This window comes from Cyprinodon tularosa, unplaced genomic scaffold, assembly GCF_016077235.1.
Source record: "Cyprinodon tularosa strain WSP-4 unplaced genomic scaffold, ASM1607723v1 ctg554, whole genome shotgun sequence".
NCBI lineage: Eukaryota > Metazoa > Chordata > Actinopteri > Cyprinodontiformes > Cyprinodontidae > Cyprinodon > Cyprinodon tularosa.
In genome coordinates this window covers 651,172-675,442 of record NW_024039290.1, presented here as the reverse complement: position 1 = coordinate 675,442, position 24,271 = coordinate 651,172, and the positions used below count along the sequence as shown (strand labels likewise).

At 37.8% G+C, this 24,271-nt stretch overlaps 1 protein-coding gene across 2 annotated transcripts in view; it reads right to left on the bottom strand.

Annotated features, from left to right (window-relative positions):
* Positions 1 to 15,830, bottom strand: part of ccdc9 (coiled-coil domain containing 9) — a 41,424-nt gene extending 25,594 nt beyond the window's left edge. The window contains exons 1-9 of one of the 2 annotated variants that reach the window (XM_038305286.1): positions 15,706 to 15,830; positions 14,177 to 14,226; positions 13,870 to 13,974; positions 12,417 to 12,566; positions 8,590 to 8,925; positions 6,125 to 6,208; positions 5,870 to 6,034; positions 5,600 to 5,784; positions 1,579 to 1,640 (exon numbers count right to left, since the gene is read on the bottom strand). In XM_038305286.1, the coding sequence (XP_038161214.1) occupies positions 1,579 to 1,640; positions 5,600 to 5,784; positions 5,870 to 6,034; positions 6,125 to 6,208; positions 8,590 to 8,925; positions 12,417 to 12,566; positions 13,870 to 13,974; positions 14,177 to 14,179 (1,090 nt within the window). In that variant the 5' untranslated portion in view covers positions 14,180 to 14,226; positions 15,706 to 15,830. The remainder of the gene's footprint in view (positions 1 to 1,578; positions 1,641 to 5,599; positions 5,785 to 5,869; positions 6,035 to 6,124; positions 6,209 to 8,589; positions 8,926 to 12,416; positions 12,567 to 13,869; positions 13,975 to 14,176; positions 14,227 to 15,705) is intronic. The other variant, XM_038305287.1, reaches the window with a different exon arrangement.
* Positions 15,831 to 24,271: the final 8,441 nt, after the last annotated feature.

Genomic DNA, 24,271 nt, shown 5'->3' with positions numbered 1-24,271 from the left:
AGTCGTGTGTGAAGGACCGCTGGCTCTGATGGTGATTTTTGACTCAGTTTTGCAATCAGTTTTGGGAGGATTAGATTTGGGGTTTTCATTGAAACGTGAGCAGGAAGAGGCTCTATGCCAGGGCCCAGGGGGCACCAAGGGGCCCTCAAGGACCACAAGGGGTGCCCTTAGAGTCTTCTGAAAAAAGAACAACTCAACAGTGAGCTACGTTTGAAATTTCATTGTATTCTGTTGCTCTTCTTTTTTTTAATCAGTTATAGAACATTTCATCATTTAATCATATATGGCATTTAAGCATTTATAGAGATTTCAAAATGAAAATGTCTAAAAGAAAATTATAAATTTAAAGAAACGATAAAGGTATGTTTATGATGTATGAAGTTTAGGTGAACATTGACCCTTGCAATTCATAGGTCAGTATTGGTAGCCCTTCCTGTGACTCAGTGCCCCTGAATTAGCCCTCAACTGTAAAAAGGTTGGCTCTACGCTCATTCATTTTTAAGAAGGACACATTCGCTGTTTTACAGACAGGCTGTTTGTTTACACTGCCCCAACAGCTTTCTGTCACGTGTCCTACGTCACAGTCAGTTGCGCTCATTGGTCAGTGCATTGGCCAATAGGCACAGTCATGGTTTGAAAAACAACGGGTTGTTTTCATCAACAATCTTCCGATGTCTCATTCATCGGGGCCAGACTAAATTACACATTTAATCTCACATTTAGTCTGGTTTATCAGGCCAAGGATCCAGTGATGTCTCCTCATTTACTAACGACATGTATGATGTAATGATGCGACGTGTGTGACAGCAGATATAAAAAGCTTCTTTAAACTGTTATTCGGGCTCTTTGAATGATGAAAGCCGGATGGCAAGCGCTGCCATTGTATTCTGAGTCATTTCTCTGTCAGAGTAAAATTTTATTCTGTTCAACCTGCCATCATGTTTTATAGTCATTTAATACAGATACATTGGACATTTTTAATTAAAGTGTTTCGGGTGATCTATTACAAGAAAGAAGAGTGGAGAGAATTCTTGAAAGCAGAAACAAATAGCTTTACAGAAATTACTGTCAACAGTCTTCTGCAGGCTGTTGATTAGTGGGATACACGTAGCATTTCCATTATCATATAGAATCTCCTTTAGATAAAATGGAAATGTTAAAAAAATCCTCCTCGTCATATTTTGAGGGAAAACTGTCTATCTTCTTTTTACCATGACTTTAATGAATTTAAATATTTTTTTTTTTTTATCTGAAAAATAATGAAAAGGAGAAGATGTTTTTGAAGCAGTTTAAATGATGAATGTCACTCTTCATCAGACACAGAGGACAGATTTATAAAAGCCCCTGATTATAAAACGACTGAAGCTTAATGCAGAGGCTAATTTGGACTCTGGGGAAATACAGCAGTGGTTTATATAAACAGCTTAATTAGCCGGAGGAAGGACATGATGTTTTCTGTTGTGTCAAGTTGTTATGAAGTGTGTATGTGAGGACATGAAGCTGTAGAGCAAACGGATGGAAGTAGACTGAGGGTCAGAACAAAGGCAGCAGCCTGTGTGTGGAAAGATGTTAACTTGCCTCTTCTGCCACCCTCCTCACTTGTTACGCCCTCTGCAGCCACGTATTGATCCTCCTTAAACCTTTTAACAAAGCCATAAGAGGAGAAAAACAAACTTTAATAGAAATATATTTGCATTTCTTTTGAACATCAACTAAAAACCTTTTTCTTTAAGGGAGAATAGATCAAATGATAACAGTATGATGACATGGCAAGGCCTCCACACTCTTCACAACCATACTCTTTGATTATGTTTATGACCTCCTAAAATGTGACTCAAGCTTTGGACGCATTGGTGGTTTTCAAATGTTTTTACTTGAATTACTTGCTAATCAGCAGATCCACTGCCATCATTCCCAGAACCGAAAACATGCCTTGACAGATTCAATAAACTTTTTCTGATCTATGACACATAAGGTAGACCCTAAAGGAGCTGTTCCTTTTACCATGACCTACCTACTTTACTCTCAATCTGTAGGTTTACTAGTGGTTCCTAGAACTTCTAGTAAAATGGGAGGCAGATCTTTTAGGTATCAGGCTCCTCTCCTGTAAAACCAACTTACAGTTTTAGTCTGTGAGGCAGACACCCCGTCTACTCTAAGGCTAGGCTTAAAATTTTCCTTTTTGATAAAGCTTATAGTTAGAGTGGCTCAGGTTATCCTGAGCTATCTCTATAGTTATGCTGCTATAGGCTTAGACTGCTGGAGGACATAGGGACCCTTTTTTCATCATTCTGCTTCATTCTGTCTATATTTTCCCACAGCAAAATCTGTTCAATCTTTAACATTCTGCTCTCTCTGCTTTTTCTTATAGTAGCTTAATCTGGTATGCACCTGTTTCGTTGGGACACAATCCTGAAGATAAATATCAGCTTCAACACTTTTGTTTACAGATGATTGAGCTCGGCCTGTTTTTCAGTGTAGTCCTGTTTCTCTGACAGTGACTGGCAGGGTGTGCTCTGATGTGGGGGCTGGCTGGGACCTCGTCTGTCTGGCTGTGTGTTTCCTGGATGGAGCCCGCTGTGGAGTTGGTTAAAAGTTGCCTTTTGTATCTCTGCATCTTTCTCCATCTCTGCTTCTGTCTCCTTGAACCCCAGTCGGCCTCGGCAGATGGCCGCTCACACTGAGCCTTGTTCTGCTGGAGGTTTCTTCCTGTTAAAAGGGAACTTTTCCTCTCCACTGTCGCTACAAGCATGCTTAGTGTGAGGGATTGCCTTCAAGTCAATGAGTCGTTGCAATCAACTGGTTTTCCTTAGATAGAAAACTTTGAATCAATTTGACTGTATGATCTGGTGAACTGTAAAGTGCCTTGAGATGACATGTGTTGTGAATTGGCGCTATAGAAATAAATTGCATTGAATTCTCTTAATTTTTCGAGCTTCTAAATATTCATGGCCTGTAATCATTACAATATACACAGTAAGAAGGGAAGACATGCGGCAGAGGGCCTGATGAGACAACAGCCTTAGGGTGTCGCTCCTGCAAATGGTGCATTTGATCTACCATTAGGCTCTGTGGTGCTTCCCAGCTGTTTTCTTTTTGAAAAGTGTAAGGATTTTTTGTTAGATTGATCAATTAATGGATGATCAATTAGATTGATCAATTAATAGATGTTTGATTTCAATTATAGTCATAGATATGAGTTTTCAGAACTGCATTGTGTGATCATAATTCTTTCTTATACTACTTTAAAGACAATTACAAGGTCAGCTTTCTATCACCTGAAGAACATTTCCAGGATCAAAGGACTAATGTCTCAGCATGATCTGGAAAAACGAATCCATGCATTTATTTTTAGTCGAATTGATTACTGCAACTGTGTTTTCACGGGTCTGCCTAAAAAGGGGATAAGACAGCTGCAGCTGATCCAGAACGCTGCTGCCCATGTCCTCACTAAGACTAAAAAAGTAGAGCACATCACCCCAGTTCTAAAGTCCTTACACTGGCTCACTGTATGTCAGAGAATAGACTTTAAAATACTTCTGTTAGTCTATAAATCTCTGAATGGCTTAGCACCTAAATACATCACAGACTTGCTATCAGTTTATCAACCCTCCAGACCACTCAGGTCTTCTGGCTCCAGCCTGCTCTGCATACCTAGAACCAGAACTAAGCATGGAGAAGCAGCATTTAGTTCCTATGCTCCACTTATCTGGAACAAACTTCCAGAAAAATTGTAAAAGTGCAGAAAGCCTGAGTTCCTTTAAATCAAGACTAAAAACACATTTGTTTAGGATTGCCTTCGACTGTTCTAGTTAAACAGTTCAACTGAAACATCATTAGTTCAACTTTTTTATTTTCTTTAGTCTTTTTTAATATTCTTTTTTGTCTCTGCATTTTTTTCACAACTTGCTTTGATTCTGTTTTATTTCCCTGTATTTTAATCATGTAAAGCACTTTGCATTGTCTTTGTACTGAATTGTGCTATACAAATAAATTTGCCCTGCCCTGCCTTACTTGCTGTAAAATTAGTCTTTATAAGGGGAAAACAACGGCTGCTGAGCATAGAACACTAATGCTACCTTCACACCGCATGCAGCAGGAGCAGCAAAAACAGGTGTGCTTCTTCATTTTTTTTATGCTTGTACAAGTTAAGTTCTGACACGTGGCTGAAGAAGCTTTGATGCTTTAGCTCCTCAGTGGAAAGTGGGTCTGATGCGTGTTGGGCGGAGCTACCCTTTCCTTTTTTTGCCTGTTACAATGGCAGCTATATTTGTTGTGGGTAAACACAGTGGGTAAAAAGTAGTTTTAATGTTTTTAAGTCAAAAAGTCCACCTGAAAACTTTATCTGTGCAGTCAGTTCATCCAGATTATGATTCTGCCTTCAAATATTAATTTGCTGTTCAGAGACGTTTAGACTCCCCTACACCGGCGTTGCTCTGTCACTAGGAATCCCGTTAAACAGCAGCCTCTGGCCCGGTCGCCTCTTCAGTTTGCCGCTGCTGTTCATGGTCGCTAGTAGATGTTAGGATAATAAAGGATAATGTTTTGCTGGTAGATTTTGGCATTTTAAGTTAATTTAGGTCTTAATAAACTGTTTCAGAGGAGTGATCATGGTGATTTGGATCACCAGTGTCTGTCTCCCTGTCAGCTCCCAGATTAGCTTCTCTGATTAGTTGGCGTGGCGCGTCGAGCAGCAAAGTTCAATTTTTTCAACTCTAGCAGCCGCTGCTTTCACAGAGTGTCCCGTGCGTCAGATGCTCCTTAGGCGCTGCTTCGGCTGCTCAAAACGCGCTGCAGGACCTATTGATGCGCCTTGATGTGCGTCAACCATTGACTTTCTATGTAAACTAGCTGCTTCTGCTGCTTTAGGTGTGAACGTAAGCATAAGTGACAGCTAATAGTATGAAGAAAAAAAAAAAGTTAATTTCTACTAACATAATCAAAGGACTATGGGTGGAATCCTTTTGGGAACAAACAGAAAAATAAAACAATTATAGACCTGCAATCAGAAAAAAACTATATTTCTTTTTTCTTGGTAAACTGACGACATCTACAAATGAGCTAAACCCCATTTAGAAACGATTGGATGGAAAAATATTCTATCTAACATCAGCCAAATTAAATTATAGATTGAAGGAGCAAATACAATTTAACATTTTTTTTTTCCTGTACTGAAAATTCAATTTAATTTAAAACATTCTTTTCATCTTGAAGAGAAATTAAAATGTTGAAACCATCATGTTTTTTAATGATTTGCTGTAGATCTCAATGGCTTTAAAAAAGGGAATTGTAAAAGTTTTAATACAGTGCTTTATATGTTGCAGTGTTTTTCATCTTAAGTCTGCATACATGTGTCTCTTATAATAAAATAAGCAGAGAATAAAATAAGTTTCTAATTTTTATCATTTTATTCTTATATCTTAAACTAAATGTCTATGAATCTCCTTTGAAACAAAAAAAACCTGCAACTTTAATGCTTTCTGAAATGGAATTATTTTTATTTTTTTGGAATAGGGCAAAATAAACTGCCTGTAATCCTCCTGCAGTGGGGTGAAGGCCGTGTATCAATAAAAAATCTCGACATTAAATCCGTCCTCACATGTTCTCAGTCTTCTGCGCGTCCCACTCCCGTCTCCACTGGCCCGTGGCGTTACGGTGCCGTGCTAATCTCTCATCATCAATCTGCTCACGCTCTTTCTTCCAGCGAAGGTACTCCGCTCTCTCGCGACCCGTCATCGACATCGTCATGTCCATAGAGCCACCCTTTGGACCCGGGCGACGACTCTGGACAGACCAGCAGCATTGAAGCTTTATGATATATGACATGCTTATTGTTTGATCCCACATATTGATTAAAAAAAAAACTCACAGTCCACTCTCTCTCCAGTTCAGATCCTGTTTTCACGTTTTCAAAGTCCAGCCCTCCCCAGTTCCGTACGTGTCTCCTGCTGCCTTCTTTCCGGTCCGTATCTGGAGTGGGACCAGAACGCCTGGGGTCGTCCAAAAAGTTACGGATTGGTTTATCTCCATCCGGCTGAAGAGACAAATCACAAACCAAACACTGAAAACTGTGACATAGTTAATACGGCATAAACCAGGAGAAAGAACCCAGTAGCTCAGGTACCCTCTGTCCTCTCTCATACTCCGCTATCCTCTCCATTTCCTCATTCATCATCTCTATGTTCTGTCGCCTCTTCTCCTCCCATTCCTGTCCAAAAAAACAAACAAACATCACGTCAGTCGTTTGGCAGATTGTTTTTATTCAGAGAGGAGAATCGTAGATTGGAGGCTGAATAGATTCATGGATATCTCTGTAAACTTGGCTTAGAATAAAGATGATATATTCAGTTTCGCACTAAACATGTTTCAGTGCAAAACCAGCACCAGTAAAGGGATTAAATAAAAATAAAGAATATGAGAATAAATCCAGAGTCTAAATATCAAATGGGCTTTAAAAAAAAAGTTGGGGAATGAACACTTTTGAGAACAATCTTTAGCTGACAAACTGAAAATAACCCTTATTGATATGCACATAGTAGGTTACCTAATGCAGGGGGATTATGGGCCCCAACATGTACTTTGTATTGCTCCATGATAGGAAACAGATGATTTATAGAACCCTGCACTGCAGAGAAATAATTGATCAGAGCACAGCACCACTGCACACCCTGCCCTTAGCACTAGGCCACCAATTACTCTCATGGGTAAAAATATTTAACGTATGGCATCAATAATTAACCTGTATATTAACATTTGGAGATGGTAGCATCATGATAACAATAAAAATGTGTATGAAAAAATGATTATTTCTTTACAGTATTTCTGTACGGCTGCGGCTGCATGCCAAAGCAATCATAGCTGCACAAATACTGCTGCTGAAAACCATACCAATTTAAAATAGGTCTTTGAATGATGAAATTTAAAATTGTCTTCAGGACAACAGTTACATGAAGATGTCAGTTTTAGGAGGGTTTGAAGTTTTTAAAACATAACTGATTGGTATTTAACATTTTGGCGGTAAATCTAAATTCTTATGATGAAATTGATCATGCTAATGAGAAATTATACGTACGGAAGCCCAGAGCGGTTGTGTCTCTATGATTTTCACAGTGGTTTTCTTGAGAAAACGAGTTAACTTTCTCATTATCTAAAGACAACGAAAGCCGTTTTTTTTTTTGATTACAAGATGATCATTTTCTCATTAGAAAGTTGTTTTCTCATCATAACGAGATGATTGGTGTGTGTTAAAACTGATTACATCCTTCAATACCACAACAGCGGGGGGATTTTTAAGTATAAATCATGGCAGCCTATGTGTAATTCTGTAAATAATTCCGTGTTTAACTTTTATGTAACGAGACAACATTGTTGGTTTGATGATTTGCTACCACTTCTGATTCATAATGCAAATAAAACCTATGCCTCCGGTGCCTTATGGCCGGGTGTTTTCTAAACAGCCCCAGTGCTACGCCTGTAAAAGGGTAGAAGATGCATTAACCCCCAAAAAGAGTCCAGATTCAAGATTTTCATAAAAAAAAAAAAAACAGATTTGTTTCTACGGTATTCCATGCAATCGAATCATCCAACACGGCCTGACAATGAGAGAAAAGAAAGAGGAAACTAAAAAGTCTTTATTTGCGCACACACAGGGTGCTGCGACTGCAGTCATGGATGGACTGGTAATCCAGGGCTGTTGGACAGCCTCATTCATGACTCAAACAGGTTAATCATCCCGTTATCTTGATAAATCAGTAACTGTTTTCTCGTGATAATGAGATAATTATGTCATTATCTCGAGAAGGCAAAGGAAAGAAAAAAAAAGTAGAGTATGTCCGCTCTCGGCTTCCGTAGATACGAAACTAAACTCCCTGCTAAAATGATTTACAACATGAGCCGTTTTCCTCAGTAACTGGCATGAGGCGGAAAAAAAAAATCATCTCAGAGGTAAATATGATCCAACTGCAGTAAATGATGCTTGTTTAATAGCACAGGTGGAGCTATGAAAGGCAATACTTTATGTACAGCTCTAATATAATAGTTCTGTTGTCAGTTTTAGAAATAGAGCTTTAACTTGTATTTATAGAAAAAGTTAAACTCAGAAAGAAGACACTGAATGCCTTGTTGCTATATTTATTTATTTATTCACCATATTCAACAGAAGGAATTCCGTTATAATGAGTGTTCATGCTTTATTGAAGTAGTTTTAAAAAGAAGTTGCATAAATTATCTTGTGTTTATAAAAGCTACATGCTAATAACCTTCATCCAATCTGATGGTTAAATAAAGGAAACATTTTTAGAAGAAAAACAAAACTGTGATGCTCAATCATCTAAATGCTAAAAAAGGTTTTTGAATAGAAAGGTTGTTTATTAAGTGTCATATGACTTTTCATTTAAACGTGACTTTTAATAATTTGATTGAAAATCTCAAGTTATCTCTACATTGACCAATAGATCAATATCTTAAATGTAATTATTAGTTATAAGCCATAGAATTAACATTATTTTTCATCCCATATTTTCTCGTATTAGTGCATCCCTAGAAAAATGATATAAGCTAACTTTGTGCAAGTAGATCATCCTTTCTCACCTTGGACTTCCTGTCAATTCCACCTGGCGTACCTTCTCCTCCTCCCCCGCCTCCTCCTCCTCCTCCACCACCACCTCCTCCTCCTCTTCCTCCTCTTCTTCCTCCTCTGCGTCCCGGGCCTCCAGAGTCACCAGGCTCTGCCTCTCTGGGGGTCCTGGGCTCCCATTCTCTCCTTTCTTGGCGCCCTCCTCTCTGACCACCTCGCCCAACTCTTCCAGACCCCGTCCTCCTGGGTGGGCTGTGGCCGTCGCTGGGACCTTTAGGAGTATCGCTCTCCTCTGATTTCTTCCGGCCACGAGGCGTGTTGGGTTTCCAGTCATTTACAACTCTCTTTTCCTGTCACAAACAAACATCGAGAAGGAAACAGTTTAAAAAGAGAGCAGCTGTATCCAGCCTTTAAGAATTAGACAACTTTTTATTAAGTTTTAACTGGATTGTGTGATTAGGGAAAGGAATTACAGCTTGGTTAAAAATCTGTTATTTATTTTTTATTTTTTTGCATAAATATCCAATTTAATAGTGAACTTTCAGCAGAAAGTGTGTATTGCTTTGAAAACTAGAAGGTCGTCACAGTCATTCAGCCCTGGCTGGTCCTGTAGGATATTTACAGAGCAGATACTCAACATTAGTCTATCACAGGGGTCTGGGGACAGAGCCTGCCTAAAAATAATAAAGACCTGTAAATTAATTTAATATATAAAAAAATGGTTAAAAATATTATGATTCTTGGTACTAGTTCTGCTCTGATTTAGGATTCAACACACCTATGAGCTCCGCCTTGTTTCCTATCAGCCTTAATCAGATCCACGTGCGTAATAATAATAAATTTTATTTGTAACGCACTTTATATTTGAATTTAAATCTATGCTACAGTTCAAAAAGGGAAAATTAAAACAAAGGTTAAAAGACCATAACATTAAAAACAGAGTAAAAGACAATCATTAAAATCAATACATTTTAAGGCATATGTAGCCTATTATAAAAATCTAAAAATCAGCATTTGTAAGCGTACCGAACTATATAACCAGCTCTCACCAGTGCCAGATTATTCCTGTACCCATCTGCCGAATTCTGACTCATGGTTATCGGAGCCTCTTCTGAACCCTATCAGACCTGTCATAGTGGGTTTTTAGATCCCTGACCAGTTTTCTGTGCCCTGACCTCACTCTCCGGTCTCCCGCAGATTGTCTCTGGATCTCAGCCTATCCGGCTCTGACTCTGGACCTGCTCTAGCATTACACACTCTAGCTTGTTCCCTTGATTATTCTATCTGTTTCTGCTCTCACAGATCTGACCCGCTGCTTTCCCCTGGACCAGTGAGTAACTGTCAAAGAAGGATTCATCTAAATCAACCTGGACGGATTCAGGAATCCTCAGCGGTTCATCAGTGATGCCACACGCCAAACGGCATCCTCAGAAACTCTCAAAGTTTGTCCCCAAACTCAGAGAAGAAGTTCCAGTTGCTGACTCTGGTGAATCCCTCCCGACCTGCGGCAGTTTCACATTCCAATAAACTGTTAAAACTTCTCTTTGTTGTTATGGCTGAATTCAGGGTCTTTGGTTTTCTGGTCATTACAAGAAAAGCTGTTCTTAAATTAGAAGTTTCTAATTATATTTGTGTAGAATCTACACAAGAGATAAAAGCAGTTCTCATTTTTTGTCTGAAAATAGAAATATTCTATTTCATCCTTTTCTTTACATTTGGAAAATGTAGTTCAAGAAAAATGATTTTATAAGCTTGTGTTTCTTGTTCTAATACCTGAAAAACCTGAAATTAGATCTAGTTTAAATCTTTAAACTCAAAAACAAAAACTGATATATAATATTAACATTTAGAAAAAGGGCTTTTTTCAAAGCATCTCGATGGATTCATGACTCATGAGACAGAAATGTCTCGGTTTTGTAAAGACCCCTGGTGGAGAAAGTCTAATCCCTTCATCTTAGTCCAATCAGAGTTTCCCAAATTAAATCTTTATGCAGCATAAAGAGAGCTGGAGCAAAGCCTGAACTAACTCCACAGAAAGGAGATAAACTCTCATCTGGTAACATTTAGAAAATGTAGGCCTAGTTATGATGAACTCCATCCCAGCCAGATTTCCTGTTTCATCCAATCACTGCAGAACTCACACACCCAGCTCAGATGAATCTAATATGATAAAGGCCATAAACAGGAAGGGGGGCAAAAACTCAGCAGGAGCTAAAGTGGATTTCCAAGAATAAGTTAGGATCAGTAAGAAGATGGTTCAGCTTTTTAACCTAGTTTCTTTTAACCACATGACTCCACAGGAGGGACCTGAACCAACAGGTGTTTTGTTATGTCTGTCAGCCGATTGGATTTAGTGGTTTGATCTGATCCAACTTTAATTTTCACAATTTAATAAAGTTATTTCAATCTGAAAAACTCAGCCGGAGAGAAAAGACAATTATTATGAAGAAATGTATTGATACAATTACTTTAGTCTTTGGCGCTCAGACCTCGGAGGGAAACATAGCGCTGATTTTTGATTGATATGTATGAACAGGAGTAAAGAACATGGCCTGAAACTGATGATTGAGTGGAGATAGATGAAGTTGGTCAGTCTGTAGACTGCTGGTTAGCGAGTCGGTATGCTGAGCTTTATGGGGAGATCCAGTAGATTGCCTGAGCTGATACTAGAGCTTCACTCAGAGACCTGGAAGATGGAAGTCCAGTTTGGATAACACAGGTTGCAAAAACCTGCACATTAATAAGCAAGCATGGAGCGACAGTGGAGAGGAAAAACTCCCCATTGGGAACAAACCTCTGGCAGAACCAGGCTCAACGTGGAGGTCTTCTACCAGACCGGTTGAAATGAGATGTGGAATGCAATTAGAGTCCTGGAGTAATGACACGCTGATGACGTTTTAGCTACAATGGTGGAGGAGGGGATGGAGGTGGGCTGAAATAGGGTCATTTGAATGAAGTCAGACAGCGCTACCACCGCCCACCGTCGATGAAACTATCCATCCATCCATTATCTGAAACGCTTGTTCCAATTGGGGTCGCGAGGGGTGCTGGTGCCTATCTCCAGCTGTCAATGGACGAGAGGTGGGGTACACCCTGAACAGGTTGCCAGTCCATCGCAGGGCAATACAGGACATGCAGTGGGAGGAAGTCGGAGTACGCGGAGAGAACCCACGCATGCTCAGGAAGAATATGCAAAATCCATGCAGGAAGACCTTGGGCCGGGAATCAAACCCAGAACCCACTTGCTGCAAGGCAGCAGTGCTACCCACTGCGCCACTGAGCAGCCAAACTTTGAAACTAGAAAAATTATAATATGCAAAAGTTCCGTTTAGTCACTAGCATGACGCTAACAACTGTTGCTGATTATCGGTTTCCAAAAATTTAGGACGGGATCCTCAAATAAGGAGTCACTGAGAAGAGCATTTCAACAAAAAACACGTGAAGAAAAGAAGGGTTTCGGGTTAGACTTTAGAGTCGTAGGGAAGCGGCTGTTCCAACCGTTTCATTTCCGAGTTCTCCAGAGTGATACGTGACTTTACGAGAGTTGTTGTGCGGAAAGTTCGCAAGCAAGTTTGGGTGTGGCCGGTTTGTGGGAAGCATCTTGCTAACCAGTTAGCAACTTAGTGCTAGTAGGTTCCCAATGGGAAATTCCATTGGGACCAAGTAGCACTTAATTGGTGACTTAGAAACGACACTGTCAAGGAACGCTATGGACAGTGAGTGAGTGAAAATCAACATGAGTTGATTTTCAGTAGTTAGATAAGTTCCAAGATGGGAACCTGCATGTTTGGATGCACTTAGCGCCTAACGTCTCTCTGAAAGATGTAAAACTGCATCTCACCGCTGACGGCTTGGAAAGATCCACAGTGACTGTAAAGTTTTCCTTCTCCGCCCGCAGCCTGTCCGTCTCTGGCTCATGAGTTCGGGGTCTCCGGGGCGTCGTCACGGCGATACCTTCCTGCTCTGCCTTCTTCTTGTCTTCCTCGATTTCCTGTTGGAACAGAGACAACGAATAAGCCGGACCATATTAATGTAACCCCCCCTAAAAGAAGATCAAATAAACCTCTTCCTAATTTCACGGACTGCAGCATATTAAGGCAGACAGAGACAAACTTTCTGCAGGTTTTAGTGAGTCATATTAAGGATGATTAAGGACCTTTTTTTTTTTTAAACAAACTTACAAAATAATATTTTTTGCACAAGGTCAATAACAGTCTGATTAATTAGATTTTTTAAGCACCCTTATGTAAATCCTGCGTTTTAATTCTATGCCTACTCAGAATATACATACATAATGGTATATATATATGTATATATATATATATATACATACATACATAATGGTATATATATATATATATATATATATATATATATATATATACCGTTAATTAATTAGCAGCAGATAATGTAAAAAGAGAGCCTTTATTTTAAATGCTTCGACATATAACCTTAGCAGAGGAAGCTGTATATTATTTTGCAGTGGGCATAGATAAATTTTTTTAATCTAGATTAATCCCACTGTAATTTTGGAATAATCTAGATTAAAATCGCTCATTTGAATACGGCCAAAGGCATTCATGATATGTGTTGCTAACTACAGAATTTAAAAGAAACTGTTTATTTTTTTATGTTTGCAAAATCACATTTAATTTCATCTTCTTACAAAGTTATAAACATCTTTTTTGCACATTTTTTAATGTGCTTCTGTTGCAAAAAATAGAGTGACCCACTTCCAATTATAGTTGTCCCACTTTAACTATATAGTGTCTTCAAAAAATTGACACACGTCGTCTCGATCAACTTCTCATCTTTGGCAGCTTTCTCCACATGTTTTCTCCTCATGATAGTTCGCTTTGCAGGTAGTCGGTAAAATGGGTCACCTGCGGCCGCCTTGGGAACGCTGGCAGCTTGTGGCTATCCACTGAGCGAGGAGATTGGTCAGCTTGGCTGATAGAGCTGCGCTTGTAGCTGCATCCATGTCAGCACGCCACGTTCATTGTAGTAATTTTACAGTACGCCTACACAGGTTAGAAGACTGATTCGCTCTCGCCCCCAGATATACATCTGTGCTAAAATATCCAGGTAAAAGTCCTCATTAGTATAGACTCAGCTCCCAACTGTGAGAATAGATTAACGGCGATAATTTTTTTAAATCGCCCAATAAGAGTGTGCCATTAATGCCAATAACTGCCCACCACTAATATTATTTAAAACTTCATTTGGAAAATTCTTTTAAAGCCTATAAATGGACCCTGCATAGGGTAAAATCACATTAAATCAGACTCCCATACCTGGTGCCTCTTAACCAGAGCTTCATTCTTCTTTCTCAGAGCTTCGATTCGTTTGTCCAATTCTGCATCTTTCTCCTCCTTGGTTTTAAGATCCACCGCCGTAGACTGAGATGCAGAAAGGGAGACAAGCACAAGAATGAGGAGGGTAGTCTCCTCCAGATGAGGTATTAGGATAAAACTTCAGTCTACTTAAAAATAGTCTGAAGGGAGAAATGATGACGCATCATATCCGTGTTCACAGGAGAACTTGGATTCTCTAAAAACTGCAGGTTAGCATCAATACTGCTACTTTCTGCTCCTTACTTACCATAGCTGATTTGAACTTGTCTTCAATTACAGGTTAAAAATATGGTTCTCCTGTGCAAAAAAGAAAATAAGTTTTTTTAACAGTTCTTTCCAACAGTTACCATTTATTGTAAACTGTTCTGTCCCCAAACCTGTAATCATACTAGAATAAAACAGCACAAACAAAACTTGATGATGAACAAATCATGGAGGGTTTTATGACGCTCTATAAAGAGATCAGGTTTTTTTCTGTCAGATTATTTCTATTCACCTTTAAGCTCTGACCCGATAGTTCTGATTTTTATCTATTCTGCCTTTTTTACCTCCAAGAAAATGATGGGTTACTGATCTCATAACTGTAATGGTTTAAGACAGCTCTCATTTATGCATCAAAACAATGTTGTATTTTACAGTTTGATTTATTTATAGAGTGAAAATGCATTTAACACAAAACAGAAACAATAGAGATCCTGACAGATAATGAAACCCACTAATGAGGATGTGACAATCCTCAGAGCCAAAGCCTGAAATGTGGTCCAATAAAACAAACAGCAATCCCTTAAAGAGTCTGCAGTTGTCCTGATATTGCTTATTATTTAGGCAAAGAGGCTTCAGAGAAGACAAATGTGTAAAAAAAAAATTTTAATTTCATAAAAAACTTTAAGTCGCCTTAATACATTCATTATAACTCAATATTAGAAATATAAGTGCTGCTCACTACTAAAACAGCATATTTAAAAGCTTAAGTTTCAAGTCAACAAGATCCCAGGAAGAAAAAAAGAGATCAGCAATGATCACTGAGATGCAAAAGTTTCTTTCAAACCCAAACAAGCTGTGAAGGATGGAGGGGATGATGTGGAATTGTTTTGTTTAGTCTTTTTGTTTGTTTTTTAAACCATGAACATGCAAAATAAAGTATAATGGTAAAATGTGGCCAACTGTCCCCCACCACAGCAACACATCTACAACAGCATGGAGACTAAAATAAATAATCAATGTGTAGCAAAGGCCCAGTCAAAGTTCAGACATCAAATTTACTGAAATGGAGAAAAATAATGTCAGCAAACCCTGATGAGAGCAAGAAACATTAGAAAATAAAGTGTATGTAACTATTTCAAAGGCTGATGAAGTAAAAAACTCAGAGTAATTGAAGCTAGATTTTTTTTCTGAAGGCATCAGGAGAGTGTGGATAGATGGTAGATAGAAAGAGAGCTAGATTTCATCCAGGTGTAGCATCACAATCCACATGAATAAATCCTTCATGCGCTGCCAAAGCTTCTAAGCGTCTTAGAGATTCGCAACACAACAACAACTAAGCCTCACAAAGACTGGGCCTCATTAAACCAAGCCTTTACTGTTAATATTTACTAACAGTATTCTGTTAGATTTGTTGAAGTGCTGCCTGATGCATGTCATTCAGCCACCATCAGCCATGTCTGACTGGTTTCAAACCGCCAAACCTGAAATAAACACCACGGATCGGTCTGAGAGCAACAAAATTCCAGAGAGTTCGCGTTTATGTCGTTATGAGTTAAAGTGTATTCATGTTACCTTTTCAAAGGGCGCAAGAAGCAGCTAACTGCTCCTCAGAGTGTCCTCATTATTGGTTTGCTGCTAGCTAAGCTAACTTCCTGCCAAATAAAGACCCGTTTGGCGGATTTAAAGGGACAGTGTTCTTTTCTTTGACGCCAAAAGCAGTTATCACGAAGAACGCCCCAAAAGTTGGCCTCTTTGACATTAATCTAAAAATGGTAGAAAACAAATATTTTCTTAAAATGGAAAATATAGATATATATATATTTGGTTTCAACTAACTGTAATGATATATACTGGCCACCAGAGGGCGGGAGCGGTCCGACTCTAAAGTTGATTTGATCATTTATTTTAGATAAAAGGTGCCGCCCAAACTGTTACAGGTGTGCAAACTCAGGAAAAGGATTACTTCATCCAAACTCTGTCCAGACCCTGGCTTTAAAACGTATTTTAAGAATAAAAATAATAACCTGTATCCAATGGATGACTGTATAATATTCGGTAGGGTAAAAGACATGATTAATTTATTATTTCTTATTAGTAAATAAAGCCATCAGCACAGATATACCAAAAAAGACTGCAGACATCAAAGCTCTGTATTCAATAACCATAATATTTAAAACAAGCTAAATACAATTCCTACAGATGGAAAAAAAATTTATAATCCCATGTCATAAATATATTGTTAAAGCCCTTTACAGTACACTAATTTATTGTTTATGTTTTAACTCTTCATTATTATGTTATTCTTTTTCTAAGGTCCACATTTGTGTGACCATTATTTCCTATAATCTTTTTGCTGCTGTAAACATCAGAATTTCACACATTGTGGGACAATAAAGGGATTTTCTATTCTATTCTGTTCTATTCTACTAGATAGATAGATAGATAGATAGATAGATAGATAGATAGATAGATAGATAGATAGATAGATAGATAGATAGATAGATAGATAGATAGATAGATAGATAGATAGATAGATAGATAGATAGATAGATAGATAGATAGATAGATAGATAGATAGATAGATAGATAGATAGATAGATAGATAGATAGATAGATAGATAGATAGATAGATAGATAGATACAGGTGCTGGTCATAAAATTAGAATATCATGAAAAAGTAGATTGATTTCAGTAATTCCATTTAAAAAGTGAAACTTGTATATTATATTCATACATTACATACAAACTCATATATTTCACATGTTTATTTTGTTTAATTTTGATGATTACAAATGACAACAAATGAAAATCTCAAATTCATCATATCAGAAAATTAGAATATTGTGAAAAGGTTCAAAATTGATGGCCCCTGGTGCCACACTCTAATCAGCTAATTAACTCAAACCACCTGCAAAAGCCTTTAAATGGTCTTTCAGTCTAGTTCTATAGGCTACACAATCATGGGGAAGACTGCTGACTTGACAGTTGTCCAAAAGACGACCATCGACACCTTGCACAAGGAGGGCAAGACACAAAAGGTCATCGCTAAAGAGGCTGGCTGTTCACAGAGCTCAGTGTCCAAGCACATTAATAGAGAGGCGAAGGGAAGGAAAAGATGTGGTCGAAAAAAGTGTACAAGCAAGAGAGATAACCGCACCCTGGAGAGGATTGTGAAACAAAACCCATTCAAAAATGTGGGGGAGATTCACAAAGAGTGGACTGCAGCTGGAGTGAGTGCTTCAAGAACCACCACACACAGACGTATGAAAGACATGGGTTTCTGCTGTCGCATTCCTTGTGTCAAGCCACTCTTGAACCACAGACAGCGTCAGAAGCGTCTTGCCTGGGCTAAAGAGAAACAGGACTGGACTGCTGGTGAGTGGTCCAAAGTCATGTTCTCTGATGAAAGTAAATTTTGCATTTCCTTTGGAAATCAAGGTCCCAGAGTCTGGAGGAAAAGAAGAGAGGCACTTCATCCACGTTGCTTGAAGTCCAGTGTAAAGTTTCCACAGTCAGTGATGGTTTGGGGTGCCATGTCATCTGCTGGTGTTGGTCCATTGTGTTTTCTGAGGTCCAGGGTCAACGCAGCCACATACCAGGAAGTTTTAGAGCACTTCATGCTTCCTGCAGCTGACCAACTTTTTGGAGATGCAGATTTCATTTTCCAACAGGACTTGGCACCTGCACACAGTGCCAAAGCTACCAGTACCTGGTTGAAGGACCATGGTATCCCTGTTCTTAATTGGCCAGCAAACTCTCCTGACCTTAACCCCATAGAAAATCTATGGGGTATTGTGAAGAAGAAGATGCAATACACCAGACCCAACAATTCAGAAGAGCTAAAAGCCACTATTAGAGCAACCTGGGCTATCATAACACCTGAGCAGTGCCACAGACTGATCGACTCCATGCCACGCCGCATTGCTGCAGTAATACTGAGTGCTGTACATGCTCATACTTTTCATGTTCATACTTTTCAGTTGGCCAACATTTCTATAAATCCTTTGTTTTTATTGGTCTTCAGTAATATTCTAATTTTCTGGTATGATGAATTTGAGATTTTCATTTGTTGTCATTTGTAATCATCAAAATTAAACAAAATAAACATCTGAAATATATGAGTTTGTATGTAATGTATGAATATAATATACAAGTTTCACTTTTTAAATGGAATTACTGAAATCAATCTACTTTTTCATGATATTCTAATTTTATGACCAGCACCTGTAGATAGATAGATAGATAGATATGCAGTTCACAAACAAGTTATAACACACATGATGGTATTATTATTTTTTTTCCCAAAATATATTTATTCAAATTTTAGCAATTTAAACAAACATCCTCGACGATATACAGAATGTATATCGTCTTTGGGAACTGCGGTTCACTTGTTCTTCCATCACTTGCACTTTTTTTTTTTTTTTAGATATTCAGAGTCTTAACATAATTAATGAAGGAGTTCCAAATAGATTCAAACAGGTCCTGTTTGTCCTTTAATAAATACATGATTTTTTTCCAGAGGGAGGACAGATAACATCTGCTGCAGCCATTGGTTTATGCTCGGTCTGTGAGTCTTTTTCCAAAATATAAATATACATTTCTTTGCAATAATCAAACTTAAGTTTATAAACACTGGTTCATTTTTTGTGTAAATGTGTTTTTCAGGGAATAATCCAAACACAAACAACCTTGGCTCAAAAATTATTTGTTTAGAAATTATGTTTTCTATAGCACCTTGTACTTCTTTCTAAAACTGTATAATTTCTCTGCAATGCCACATACAATGAGCCAGAGTCCCTCTATCCCCTGTGCATTTTGGACGTATATCAGGTATCTCCCCGTTATACCTATTGAGGTCTACTGGTGTTATGTAAATTCGCATTAGCCATTTATATTGAATCATTTATAGAGATGTGTTAATAGAGCTGGTGTGGGCCAATTTACATGCTGTCTGCCAATCTTCCTCTATTAACACAATCGATAAATCTTCTTTCCAAGCCTTAAGTCTATCATGAGATCCTTCTGAAATTTGTAACATCATTAAGTTATAAAACTCTGTTATTATATGATGGTACATGATGGTATTATATACTTCTATCACTATGACTAAGCCTTTTTATCAGTCTCCACCCAGAGCGTGAGTCTAGTCAGTCTACATAGAGAATGCAAAACGTAAATAAAACTAGCTGTTTAATTGATAGGAAATCAGAACATTGCAGACAAACATTTTTATTTCTTTTAAAAAATTTTATCAAGACTCCAAAGTTTGTTTCGTAAATATTTATATACTAAAAGCAGTTACAGTATATGTTATGGCTTTATAATGCCAACTCTTTATCCCTAACTAACACCTTGTCATATAAACAAAGACAGCAGACTACCGTGTGGCCTAGTTTCAGTAGGGACAGTCAAAACAAACAGCTACTCTGCAGTTATGCAGACTCTGAGTAATGACCACACAGGATTTGCTAATCACCTGATAAGATCTTCATATCACGAGAGGCATAACTCTCCTCAAGTCTCTCCTTGCTTCAATGCTAAAGTGTTGAAGCAAGGAGAGACCTGCTTCCATGCAGACAGGTGGGGACAGGTTAGGGGACATGTCAGACAAGAGTCCAGATTACTCCAATAAAACCAGATTACTGTTACAGAGAGAACACCTGCATTAAACACATCATCACATGACTTTTAATTTGAACCACAGTGACTGAACTTAACACAGAACATCCACGTAACAGAGCAAGATGTTATCTAATACTTTATCTAAGAGTTATCTAAATGGAAACAATGTGAGAAAATCAATAATTTTGTTCAAGCAGATCAAAACAATAACCAATGTTGCTTTCAAGTCAGTTAACACAAGATAAAATATATAATAATAAATAAAACTTAGGTAGATAGGCTGCCTGCACGGAAAGGGGAACCATGAAGTACGTTTAAGTAGCAGGTTTTATCAGCTAACCACTGTCTATTGCAGATAAAATACAAACTTCTCATACACAGCTTTACATAATCCCTCTTTGTTAAAAACAGGGATTATCTTTTTATAATGTAACTTGACTCTTTCGGCTAGATGAGATTATACCCCAATGACATGCAGTTATAGGAAGAAGGAAGTCCTAATAACAGCAAATACTGTGATAGTAATTTAATGACAATCCTTGAATTTTATATCTTTAAAATCACATGATTTCAATAATAACAAAGTCCAATGTAAGTATTTCTAACTCTGTTACCCTCCAACTATTCCAGCTCCAAAATGGAAAACCACTGGTATCCTTTCTGTGTAGCCCTAAGAGGTCAGGAGGCACTAAAGCATGAAAACTTCAGGCAAAGTTTTAAGAAGACTCAACGGGAAAAAGGTGGACCTTATTCCTTTTATCTTGAAATATATGGAAACAAGGGATGACTGTAAAAATGTCAGTTCCAGCAAAAAGGGGAGGGATGTCATGTAAATATTTTAGTATTCAGCCACTCTCACCTTTAACCTCCCAGGAGGGATGTCAAAGTGAGTATAGTCCAATTTCCCTGTTAAAAGTAGGTAAGTATATCGTTTTTGTGACCGACAGTAGAATTTGCATACAGCTAGTATTATAAGACTAAAGTCAGATGAGAATTCAAAATTGTGCAAATTTTCTCAACTAATTTTAGAGCAAAATCTAATGCAACTAGGGAAACAGTGGTTGACATGTTGGAAGGGATGTTACACATCTTAAAACTGTTAAAACCCTTCTCTTGCATATAAAAAAAATGAAAAAAGGATTGAGCTCTTGTTATTTTATAAACTTACATCTTATCTAAGCAGTGGAAAACAAAGACGAAACCTACCAAACATCAAAAAGACAATACAGAAGACTGAGACCTCAGATGAGGAAAACATTTGTGTTGATTGTAAAGGATGCACCCTCACACACGTTACAAACACAATTTTTATGTTTTGGTTTTTTTTTATGTTAGATAAATGTGTTTTGCTTGTATACATAATACACAATAAGCAGATATTGTTTGTTCCTAGCCACTCACTTTCTAATTCACCCATGCCTAAAACTCAACAGAGGGGTCAGTTGTAAACAGCAACAGACTCTTTTCTGTTTTTTTTATTTTTTATATACTGGTTTCAAATTGTATTCTACAGAGCAGCCTGGGTTTCCTTTTTTATTTCATTATCACTATTCTTTAACTTCAAATTGTAAAAATGAATATAAAACAGTAAATTAATTGTGCACATTTTTGGTGCAACAGCAAACTTGTGCAAACTTGTAAACATATTTGTGCCTTAAATGCAATGAATGTAGGCTACAGTTGTAAAAAAAAATCACTATGAGGATGATGGTATTCTGGATCGTTACATATATGTTGTCAGCTCATTGGTTACAATGCAGGACGGCCCCGGAACAAGTTTACCATAAGTTTTGTATCTAACATGCCCTTGTTGTTCCTTTTCCATTAACTTTTTACTGACAATTTTTTTGCCCTCACGGTAATACGCTAAAAGTGCGTTCCTTTTCCACTAAATACGGGACAGGTACTTCTATTTCTAAATATGGAACGATTCCATTTTTCAAGGGACGGTTGGCAACCCTAGTTGTAAGCTGTATGCAATGAAAATTTGTTTTGTATACACTAAGTTTGTCTAAGTCCAATAATAAACAGCTGCTTTTCTAACTTCCAGTAAGGGCTAACTGCACTGCAAGCTAATGCTAACTTGTTCTTAAGAATTAACAAGAAAATTCAGTTTCAGCTGATTTTATTAATACATCCTTTTCTACAGATAACATTGTGACCCATGTCACTGTTGAGAGAAACTCTTATATCCTCCATTTATAACAAAGAGAGCAACATCTCCTACAACCCAGGGGTGGAGCTAGATGGGGGGCCATGGCCACCCTTAGCCAATCACCCCTGTGGCCACCCCTGCAACTTTTGCCCCTCTAATACAGATGGTGGCAGCAGTACATCTCTCAACAATTACATGACAACAAAAACACTGTGGTTAATTATGCACATCAATATATCAACATTAAAGATAATAAATACAGAATCCATGCTCTTTTCAGAACTTTTTTGTGTTTGTGTTTTATGACGTAAAGAGAAAATAATGTGTCTCTGCAAGTCATCTGGGAGTCTTCAGTGAAATCATAGATAAATAAGTATTTTAATAAAAACTTATTAAATAAGCAATTTATATAGATATTAGTACTAGTAAATATAAATTTTATGCAGAATGATTATTGATAAAAGCAGGTAATGACAATGAAAAAGAAGTTCGCCCCAGAACGAATGTTATACACTATACCTTTTATCTAGAAAGCACAGGTGTTTAAATATATGCATCATTTTGTTAGCAAATGCTGTGGGAAAGTATAGTTTGCCTTTATTAAAAAATATGGATGTTTTGCTTGTTAATTTTCCTACAGGAACAGAGTAGATTAACTATGAGGTTCTGGTGCCTATCTGCTTTCAGCCACCCCTCAGTCTACATTGGTTATTGCCTGGCCAACCTTTTAAAAGATTTTCTGGCTACGCCTCTTCTACAACCCCCAACATCCAACGCTAGCTTCCCATATTGCTAACTGTGTTAGTTCTTAAAAAGAGCATTTTATATATTCAGTTGTCTTATAATAAAGCCACCTAACAGAGATGCTTTTTTTCTGATTTCATTAAGATACAAATTGTCAGAAATGGTTCCAAGCTGTTACATTTAGCACCTCGCTAATGTTTAGCGGGTAAATTTTACACCTTTGAATGCTTGACTTTTTTGTCCATTTGGAAATACTGGATTGTTTTGCACTTAAAAAAAAAAACATAATACTGCAAACTAACCCAACACTAAAAGATTGTTGGGAATATTAAAATAAATCAACTTAATAAAACAATTAACTTAATTCTATAAACCAATGTTAACATTTGTTTTTGTTTGTAACTTCAGCAACCAGTATTGTGATCTCTTAATGTTCTAAATGTCTTCTGGTTTCATGTGTACCGTAACAGAAGAGAGAAAGATATATTATTTGAATTTGAAAGGTTATTAGATACTAGGATTTCTTCTTGATATTTTTCTTTTGAATGGTTAAACACTTCAGAATTTTCTGATTGAACTTGTTTTTCCTTGTTGAAAAATCTACTAAGGCTCTAATCCTACTTGGTTTTCATTTATTAATTAGGAGGCTTATGTCACCCAAGGAAGGCAGTTCAGGGAGAGTACATGCATGTTAGATTAATGATGGTTTAATTAACTTGGAGATCCACTTGCTGCGTTGAAATAGTGACCTGATGGAGAGACGTGGATCCCCTTTCAGACTACAGGCCTAGATACAGAGGCTGCAGGGGGTGGACCCGATGAGCTCATTGTTGTCAGAGCCAAACAACAGCCTCCCCCCGGGACGACATGAGAACCCTCGAGTGTCCCTGATTACGCAGCAAGGAAAGTGATGGTGGTTTCTCTTGTTGATATAAACAAGCAGCACTTGGGGGCTTAAGGCAGGAATATCAGTGGCTGCACAGCGTGTCACCGGGCAGATGTTATGGATGATGCCTTCACTTATGCAGGGGAAGTCAACAACTTTCCTCTGAGAAATCTGAAAACTTTCCAACATGAGAAAACCATTGAGCTCTTCAAAGGACTTTCGTCTTGCTTAGCTGCTTAACAGGAACTTACATGTTTCACTGTCTGTGTCCTTTAACAGACAAAATAAGAAACAAAAAAGGTTTATTTATGCTTAGTTGAATCAGAAGCAGGGGCAGTTCTACAATAAATTTACCAGGGAGGCCATGGCAGCATCAAATAAAAGAACCAAACAAAAAAGTCAAAAGTTAATCGCTTGATATATTTAGTGAACCTAAGAGCTATTTGCATATTTGGAAACCTCAGATCTAGCGTATGAAAAAAGCATATGAAAAGTACAACAACTTTATTTTGTTAAATCTTTGAAAAAAATAAATGTACAAAAAATGAAAATTTTAATTAATCTGAATGTTATTTTCTGTTGCAGTTTCTTTTTCAGTAAAAAAATCATAATTTATTCACTATAAATGTATTTTGTAATATGTTCTACAGAGGAGCCATGACAAGGGCCAGGAGCAGTTCTGGGGGGCACTGGCCCCTGTTGGCCCCTGTTTAGAACCACCATTGACC